At 43.1% G+C, this 10252-nt stretch overlaps 1 protein-coding gene across 1 annotated transcript; it reads left to right on the top strand.

Moving 5' to 3' along the window:
- Positions 1-289: 289 nt before the first annotated feature.
- LOC123129365 (lysophospholipid acyltransferase LPEAT1) lies at positions 290-5254 on the top strand. Its single transcript, XM_044549559.1, has 8 exons — positions 290-974; positions 2209-2328; positions 2446-2483; positions 2631-2695; positions 3193-3261; positions 3910-4043; positions 4694-4834; positions 4936-5254. The coding sequence occupies exons 1-8, from the start codon at positions 501-503 to the stop codon at positions 5041-5043; spliced, it is 1149 nt and encodes a 382-aa protein (XP_044405494.1). The 5' UTR covers positions 290-500; the 3' UTR covers positions 5044-5254.
- Positions 5255-10252: the final 4998 nt, after the last annotated feature.

The following is a 10252-nucleotide window of genomic DNA, read 5'->3' as shown; positions in this document are numbered from 1 at the left end:
TCCTGGGACAGGGGGGACAGGCAGTTTCCTTTTTTGCCTGGCCGCTCGCGAGCGCTAGCGAGCACCCTGCCGCTCGCTAGACGCGTCCTTTTTTTTTCGAAAAAAAAAGATCGAGACGTAGTACGCGTGGTGATTCCTGTCATTGCCGCCGACCGCACGTCGACATTTGCGTCACGTCAACATTTGCGTCTATTTTGTTGAGCCCTGGCTAGTTCGAGTCGTCCACGCAAAGTCGTAGCTCCGGTAAACCCATCTCGCACGCCCCGAGCCGTCCGATCCAAATCCCACGCTCTTTCTCCTTCTCTCCCATTCCCGTCCCGCCGTGGTCCTCCTCCCCCGTGTCCAGCCCACCCACGACCGACCAGTCCACCGCCATCAATCCCCTCCCATCTCCACCTCCCCACCCCACCGCGGCGCTTCTCTCCTCGTCATGCAGACCTAGTGCTTGCTAAGGCTACCGCTACCGCTAGGTTTAAGCTTCTCCCTCCGTCTCCGCCACCATGGCCGTCGACGCCGCCACCGCCCCCTCCGAGCTCGGCAGCAGCATCCGCGGCGAGGGGGAGGTCGCGGCCAAGCCGCTCCCCTCCGCCGCTGCACCGGCGGCGCGGGAGAGCCTCGAGGAGCTGGACCGGAGGTACGCTCCGTACGCGCGGCGGGACGCGTACGGGCCCATGGGCCGCGGCCCCCTGGGGGCGGCGGAGGCGGCGCGGATGGCCGTGGCCGCGGCCGTGCTCCTCCCGCTCCGGGTCGTGGCCGGCGTGCTCGTGCTCGTCGCCTACTACCTCGTGTGCCGCGTGTGCACGCTGTGGGTGGAGGAGGAGCGGGCGGGGGGCGAGGGGGAGGGCTACGCGCGGCTCGAGGGGTGGAGGCGGGCGTGGGTCGTGCGATGCGGCCGCTTGCTCTCACGTGCCATGCTCTTCGTCTTTGGCTTCTACTGGATCCGCGAGCACGACCGCCGCTTCCCCGATGCCGAGGTAGCAATTGTAAACTAGTATTCTCTACTTCTGTATAAGGGGTAGCCCAATGTGCCCATTTCCTGTTGCCTGCTTGCTTGATACATTTGCAATGGTAGAATTGGATGCTGTGACGGTGACAGCTTGTAGTATGCGAGACCTAGTTGTTCATGGTTGTGGTGCTTGTCTAGTCTGACGTAGTTGGAGATGCACATTTTGGGGGACGTCTCTGCTGCCTATCTGATGAGAATGAGAGCATGTCTTGTTGAGTCCTAGCCGGTAGATTGGTGTTTCCTTGTGGCTAACTTGAACCCCCCGCTTCCTTGGACTGGATCAAAATGTTGTTCTAGCATATGCACTAGCTTAAATTTGGTCAGTGCATATGCCCATCCTGTCAGCCTAGCATGCCTTCATCAGCATACTTCGCGAATACTTGCTTGCTGCTGATACTCATGGCATGATGCATGTGGATCATTCCTTCCGGTGCAAATTTTTTCCACTATTAGAGAACTATTGTTCGTCACGGGGTTAAAATTGGTACATCAAATAGTAGGATGCAACTATATGTGTTGGACCTGTTCGTTATCTGAATTAGTATTCATTCATGGCTTTGTTCAAGGTCCTCTGTCATCTTCCAGTAAGCGAAAATAAGATTGTTCAAGATAAAGTGACACGTTTTCCTGTATCTCACTTTATCTCCACACAGTTCTGTGCCAGCAGCCATTGTGGCGTCGGCCACTCGGGCGAGGGCATAGCAGTTTTTGACGTTGTACAGCTCTTCCTTTTTCAGGCCTTGGTTTTGTTTTGATTTGTTGTGCTTTTCTTTTCTGTGTCACGCCACTTGGCCTTATGTACTCTTGCACCTTCTTGATGTTTCTTCTAATACAAAATGACGCATGTTGGAGAACAAAAAAGTGACACATTAGTCAGTATACTATGAATCGGAACTAATGTTTAGTGTTCGTTTTAAATTACCTACGACATATTAGATTTGTTTCCTATTTAAGATGGATGCAGATTGTGAATGCTTGGGCGTTGTTCCATAATGCACCACCTGTCTATATTCTCTTTTAAAAATATATATAATGTTACATTGTTAGGATGACTGATAATAGATGGCTAAGCATGGAGTATTTGTACGTATAAGGTTAACAGGCTGGTCAACAGTTTACCTAACCTTCTTTAATAACAGAATATTTTATGCCACTGCTTTTGTGTCTTTTGTATATCCAACTGGACAGTTCATTTCTTTTAGGGCAAGGATCTGGGCCAGTCTGAATTATTGGAAAGACCAGGGGCAATTGTATCTAATCATGTATCATATGTGGATATTCTTTATCACATGTCATCTTCTCTTCCAAGTTTTGTTGCTAAGGTACTTCAGTTATGTATGTTCTAATGTTGATATATTCATATGATTTCTTGAAAATCATGTCGTCAGAATATATTGATTTTGACATGCTTGTTTTGCACATGACTATCATTCTTGAAGAGATCAGTGGCCAGATTGCCCCTAGTTGGTCTCATAAGGTAATAACATTCTCTACTGTATCGAGTCTCTTGCTTTACTACTTTTTGGTTAGAGCGACATTGTATTTTAGTGGATAGTATATGGCTAGACAGTTGCTTGTATTTTTTGTTAACTGAATTTACAACATGATTTCTGTTGTGATGCAGCAAATGCATTGGTTGTATTTTTGTTCAGCGAGAGTCTAAAACTTCAGATTTCAAAGGTGTTTCAGGTATATGACGATATCTGACCTTAAGTGATCATACTTAAGTTTTTCATGCTTCAGTTATGGATTTCTTTTCATCGTCGTGGTTCATGCTTAGATTATGGCTTATGCAATTCATACTCGAAGAGTTACTATATTGACACAATGAATCTCCACAAACTGATGGGTGCCTGCACTCTACAAGTATATCTTATTCATAATCATCATCGTGGTGACCTTTCAATATAGCCATGCCATTCTTGAACTGTTAGTTTAATCGACCTCTGTTTATACAGTTACTGTAGGCAGATTCACTTCCATTTATACAAAAATAGCTAGTTTTTTGTGGTCAGGATTGTTGAAACAACATACCCTATATCATTCTATGTTGAATATAGTTACTGTAGGCATACTCACTTTTGTTTGTACTTAAATGACTTAGTTTTTTGTGGTCAGGATTTGTTGAAACATACAGTACACCATTCTATTTTGCTTGTTGTTGCTTTCTAATTTATACCATACAGGTGCTGTAACTGAAAGAATCCAGCGAGCTCATCGACAAAAGAATTCTCCGATGATGTTGCTCTTTCCTGGTTGGTGTATAATAACGCTTATTTCTTTTGCCATTCAATCTGCATATGGACAGTAACTAAGCATTTTCTAGTTTATTGTTCTTCTGTGATGCATATTTGCATTGCTAGTGACCTGGTATAGTTTTCTTTTCTTATGGAACACATTTTGTTCTTAGGAGTATATTTTTGTTTGTTCACTATATCTTCTAAGTACATCTATGATGTGACTAGTCTTATTTTAATCTTGTTTTCCTTTTTGCTGGGATTGCAATCCAATCTTGATATAAGATCAAGATGTTGTATCTGTAATGTATTTGACTTGTAGTAGCTTTCCTGCTTGATGAATTTGGATTGTTAACTGCAGTGGCTTTGCATATGTATATGGCTATGTGCTTCTTATATAAAAAGATACTTCAATATTTTATGCTATATCTGTTCAAATTTAGTGCAATCTATTTTACTACTACCTCCGTACAATTTGAACTGTAAAAACGTCTTACATTAGTTTACAGAGGGAGTACTTCTATATTTGTACTCAAAACTAAGACTGTGAAATTATGTATTGTGGTCCAAGAGCACTTGATTAAGTGTTTGTAAATCTGCCTCTGTTTTTATGTAGAGTCTTCGTTTATGCATCTTACTTACACTTGGTTATATTCCTAATTGTAGAGGGCACAACTACAAACGGGGATTATCTCCTTCCATTCAAGACAGGGGCCTTTCTCGCAAGAGCACCAGTACAACCTGTCATTTTAAGATACCCTTACAAGAGATTCAGTCCAGCATGGGACTCCATGGATGGGGTGAGTGTCAATGGCAAGTCTGCACACACATTTGTAGTTGTCAGTTCCAGATGCCTATAATGACCACACGTATGAACAATAAAATGAAATGCTCTTTCTAGAATTGATGATGTCTTCACTAAAATAACATTTCATTGATATCATTTTGTGTTGGTTTCATTAGTGCATATATTCAGGGCATTACATTGATGAACCTCCTGTCATTAGCTGCCATTTTGCCCATGTATCCTTTATACACTTTCTGTTTTCTTAATTGATTTTCTCACCCTAAAGTCTAAAACAGTTTATTTAGAAATTACATAATGGACAGTTGACCTGAGAAAACCAGTACAGCAGGACTTGTGCATAATTCATTCGATAACAATGGATATAGCATGTGTTTTAATGTTTGTAAGGCGCATCCATAATGAGTGTGTTCTGGTACTACCTCCGTCTGGAATTAGTTGACACTCAAACGGATGTATCTAAACGTATTTCAGTGCTAGATACATTCGTTTGAGCGTCAACTAATTCCAGACGCAGGGAGTGCTTTTCTGAAGTTACCCCAACTGATTCACAGTCGTCCAGATAACCACAGTTAATTAAATATACGAAAGAGCACTTCCATATATGAGGATCCAATATCCATTTAACTTTGCTGAAACTTTCAGGCACGCCATGTATTTCTGCTCCTTTGTCAGTTTGTGAATCATCTAGAGGTTGTGCATTTGCCTGTGTACTATCCTTCTGAGCAAGAAAAAGATGATCCGAAGCTCTACGCAGATAATGTACGGAAATTAATGGCAGTGGAGGTACATATATTCATCTTTCTTGTTGATCCATCAGTCTTTGAAATCGTGTGTGTTAGATGCATACACCAAGTTATTAACTCTTCTTGACTTCCATGTTTCAGGGAAACTTGATTCTTTCAGATCTTGGGTTAGCGGAGAAGCGAGTGTACCATGCAGCCCTGAATGGTAATAATAGTCTGCCTCGTGCCTTACACAAGAAAGATGATTGAAATGTATTACCAGTGGGATTAGTATACTGACAGTCTGAGTGTCTTGCTTGTAACAATAAATAAAAGTGGGTGTGTTACATGGCATCCATCCTAATGTTTGAGAGGAGCGTTGTGAATATTACCCCGATGTTTCACTGTAGAAAACAAGCAACTAACTGTTGTGGTACAGCGAATATGTCAGCAATAAATGTACACAACGGGCTTTCATACACCTCTTCCTATGGTCCATGTGAGCCTTTTAAACACTGCTCGTTCTGAAAACTGAATCGTCTATCTACTTGGTCGCCCATGCAGGCTTATCATGTCGAAGTTAATTTGGATACCGCTGCTGTTTATTTTCCTACATGTGCCTGAAAGCAGAAATCGAAGTTTTGTCGCTAATCTTTCCCGTTAGGGGTGGACCCTTTGTAGATGACCATTGGCCACCCATTTTTTGCAGCAAGAATCAGGCAGGCATTTAATCCGAAGGAGGTGAAACTTTAGGGATTAAGGCCTCACTTCGAGCGAGTGTAAAATTTGTGTGCTCTATGGTATTTAGCTCAAGTTTTAACTGAACAACAGGCAGCAGACAAAATTTACACCCAATCTAGACAGGGCCCAAGGGGAAACTAGCCAACATATGGGGAGCAGCGATTTGGCTCCCGAGCTCATCTGCTCACTTTATACTCAACATCAAGAATTACAATCAGCATGGTAGAAGTCTGTCAACATCTTCATGACCAAAGCATAATCAAACCGCCGTACAAGCACTAGCATAATTGGCCACAAAGTGTGTAGTAGACAGGGCGTGGAGTTGGAGTTTCTACACCTGAGCTCATATGTCTTGGTGTGAACAGTAAAATAAATAAAATAGATAAGCATTTTAAAAAAAATCTGAATTTTTGTGTGGCATACTTTAAGAAATATTTGTTGTGCATGCAAAATTTCATCATGAAATGACATTCGTGGAAGGCGTGGTAAAGAAAACAAAATTGATGTTACTTTCAAACACATTTTGGGGCTTCGAATTTGTTTTTTTTTGCCACGACTTCGATCAATATGATTTCGTGATGAATTTTACATACACAACAAACATTTCTTAAAGTATGTCACAAAAAAATTTCAGAAGTTTTTGAAATATTTTTCTATTTTATGTATTTTATTGTTCACACCAGGAGCATATGAGCTCAGGTGTAGAAAGGTACTTCCGTTTGACTATGCTTAACATGTGTCATACAAGTTTGACGTGACTTTAGCAAAGTTTTAATTTCCTCCACCAAAGACGTGTGCACCGAAAGATTTTTGTCGATTTACTATCTCCAGGCCACCTCAAGAAACTAAAAAGATGCCTTTTGTAGCTGCACATAACTCCGTTTCCAGGACTTCCCTACAAGAGAACAATTGCCGACACGAGGGGAAACAACCACACCACACCCATGTGACCCCGAAGAACCATACCATCTCTTGCACTTCCATCTGCTGCGAGCGAACAATTCATATTGATCTTACACCAACTTGGAGAAAGAGGCACCCACCGAGGCATATTCATGGTTTTGAAGTCAGTAGCAGCCAATTTAGGACGGTCTTCGTCAAGCAATACATACTTTCCTTTTACATGGAATCTTGTAGGTGGCAGCATTGAATCTAAGCTAAGGACTCCATGTAACTCATAAGAAATCGTCGGGAGTCATCATTCGGTGCGGGCTATTTGTGATGATCCACTTCATTCCGCACATGGCAACATCGTCAGAACCCACAGGGTCATCAACACCATTGCATTCTGAAAGATTTCCGATGGCGCTTAGAAGGACTTCCTTCCCCGTATTTTGGGTACCTTCTAGTGCTGGAAGTTGATACACCTCGGCCATATAATTCCAACCTCGGCCATAGTCCATGGTGCACAATCCCTCTCATCCATGCATGAGTGGGCCTTCGACCTCAAAAGATAATAATTGCTCCTTGACTTCATTGTCGGCTTTGCTAATTTATTTTGCACTTTTTTTGACTTGTTGACCATGACAATTTGCTTGGACTTCCTTTGATCGACTTGAACTTTGTTTTCTGGCTTGGAATTTTGTTGAACACCTTGGATCTTGTTGATTGACAAGGTATGACTAGGTGAGAACCTCAGGTAGAATTAGTTATTTTTTCCCTAACATGAGTGTTTCCTGCCAACCTATTTTCCTTATATGTGTGATGCATTCTTAGAAAGCACAATTGTTAGCTACAGTTCTATATTAGCATGACCAATGTGTTGTAGGCCCAACCTTATTGACTTTGTCGCACTTATGGCTTACTTTTGTGGTAAACCATAGTTTACCTTAACTTAGTTATGGCAATGTTATCATATCCAATATTGCATGTTTGTCTTAAGCACCATCCCACAACTAAGCTACTCATATTGATTTCTTTATGTCAATACAACAGTTATTTTTTAACATTTCACGCATCAGTGGAGTTAGCTTAGTCTATATATAAGACAAAAACAGAGAAATATGAATCTCATGTCATCTGCCTTGAGAATGTCACTTGTCACACTTGCAACATCAGTATAGGTAATTTTGCATCATGAACGTATGTGCATATATGAAATGTTCAATCCTCAATTTGTGCGATGATGTTGATATGTTAAGATTGTTGGAAATATGCCCTAGAGGCAATAATAAAATGGTTATTATTATATTTCCTTGTTCGTGATAATTGTCTGTTGTTCATGCTACAATTGTATTAACCGGAAACCGTAATACACATGTGAATACATAGACCACAACATGTCCCTAGTGAGCCTCTAGTTGACTAGCTCGTTGATCAATAGATGGTTATGGTTTCCTGACCATGGACATTAGATGTCATTGATAACGGGATCACATCATTAGGAGAATGATGTGATGGACAAGACCCAATCCTAAGCATAGCACAAGATCGTGTAGTTCGTTTGCTAAGAGCTTTTCTAATGTCAAGTATCATTTCCTTAGTGAAAGAACATGTGGTGCCCCCATGTTTGGTTTTGGTAACTGATGACAATCTCTACGGACTAATGGTTGCATTGAGTTATATTTGAAGGATTTGTCCATAGGAATTTCTTGAAGTCCATGTGTTGGTTTCAAGGAGTTTATGTGTTGACCAAGGTGCTATTAAGGAATTATCCGAAGAGTGGTCATGTCTTCAAGGGGTTTATGTCTTTAAGAAGAAGATTGTGTGATCATTCATGTTTACCTTCAAGACATCATCCAAATGAAGAGAGTTGGAAAGAGTCAAGGTTGATCAAGACTAAGTACAGAGAGTGATTCAAGTTGATCATCACACAAAGCGTAGAAGATGTACCGAGAGGAATCAAGTTATCCCATGGTATGGTAAGCATTGTCCATTATGCTTTGTGTACTAACCCATGGTCTATGTGAGAGTTCTATGTGGGGTTAGGTATATGCCCATGAGATTGCATAAAGAGGAAGATATCATACAACCCTTGGAGAGGATGACATCAAGTGGTGATCGTCATCAAGATTGTCGTGTGCAATTTCAAGTGGAGCATCACGAAGAGATCAAGTGCTTGAAGCTTGATGTCCATTGTGGTGACAATGGACTTGTGAAGATGTGCGGAAGAGTGGCTCATACATAGTGGTTTATGGGGGAGCAATCAACTCATCTTCATCGACCCAACGCAATCAAGAAAGGTGGTCCATCTTGAGGAGGACAAGATCGTCATCATCTAGCTCAAGTGGATCTTGTGCAAGGCAAAGGTTTGCCCTTGATAGGTTTTCTATTTTACCGGTCTCATGGTGGTTGTTGGGGGACCGGGTTATAGGATCGATTGTCGTACTATCAAGGGGGGCTCTCGATGAGTAGCTTGATCGTATTGTTCGTAGAGAGCTCAAACCATTGCATCCTTGCATCTTCTTTCTTGGTTCTTGTTTGGTTCTTCTCCTTGTGAGTGTTAGAGCTTATGGTCATCTTCTTGACAAGCTCGAGTTCATCGAAAACGGAGTTCATGCATGCATCTTCTATGATGTTTTCGATGTTGGAGGTTTTGATGGTTCTTCTCGGTTGATGGTTCTTCTCGGTTGGAGGTTTCTCTCCTCTATTGTTGAATGCTACTCGTCGTCATCTATCCAACAAGCTCGAGTTTGCTCAATTCAGAGCTCATATGTAGAAGTTGTGGCAGTTTAGGCATTATTGCATCCTCTGTTTTCTCTGTTGTGTTCTTGTAAGCCTCAAGCGGTAGTACTGCCCTCTCGAGCGGTAGTACCGCTTGTAGGTGGCAGTACCGCGGCCTTGTGCCGCATGTAGTACCGCTGCTTCCGAGGATGCGTTTTTCTCGAGTCAGGTTTCCGTAAAGGACCACGCAGGGGAGCGGTAGTAGGGACGGCAGTAGGGCGTGGTAGTACCGCTTATTAGTGGTACTACCGCTCCTACATCCGCTCCAACTGCCGCTCAACTTGCTGCCCTCCTCTGTTTTCCAGCGGCTGTAGGGAGCGCAGTACCGCTTATCGGCGGTAGTACCGCCCTAGTGCGTGTACTTCTTCTCCCTCAGCCCTGGTTGCCCTATGCCTGCTTGTCACAGCGGTAATACCGCTGTGGCAGCGGTAATACCGCTCCGGCAACGGTAGTACCGCCCAGATGCGGGCTGCGGGCTGCATAACGGTTGGATTCAGGAGCCCCTATAAAAGGGGGTCTTCTTCCCCATTCAACCTTATCCTTTCGAGCTCGTGTTCTTCCCCCATTGTTGACCGTCTTCGAGCTTGCTAACTCTCAATCCCTCCATGGATTCTTGCTAGTTCTTGAGGGAAAAGAGAGAGGAGATCTAGATCCACATTTCCACCAATCACTTTCTCCTCTATGTGAGGGGAACCCCTTGGATCTAGATCTTGGAGTTCTTGGTGTTCTCCTTCTTGTTCTTCCTCTCATTTTCCTCCATAGCTTTTGTTGCTTTGGTGGGATTTGAGAGTGAGGGACTTGGGCACTTCGTGTGCCCTTGCCATTGCATTTGGTGCATCAGTTTGAGTTCTCCACGTGATATGTGGAAGTTACAAGTTGAAAAGCTTATTACTCTTGGGTTCTTGGTACCCTTGAGCTTGTTCCTCTTGGGTGCTTGGGCTCCCTAGACGGTTGGTGGTGTTCGGAGCTCAATCATTGTGGTGTAAAGCTCCGGGGTCTCCAATTAGGTTGTGGAGATCTCCCCGAGCAATTTGACGGGTACCGGTGACCGCCCCAAGGGTTGCCAAAGTGTACG

Source organism: Triticum aestivum, chromosome 1B (genome assembly GCF_018294505.1).
Source record: "Triticum aestivum cultivar Chinese Spring chromosome 1B, IWGSC CS RefSeq v2.1, whole genome shotgun sequence".
Classification (NCBI taxonomy): Eukaryota; Viridiplantae; Streptophyta; class Magnoliopsida; order Poales; family Poaceae; genus Triticum; species Triticum aestivum.
This window is presented reverse-complemented; position numbering and strand designations above follow the sequence as displayed.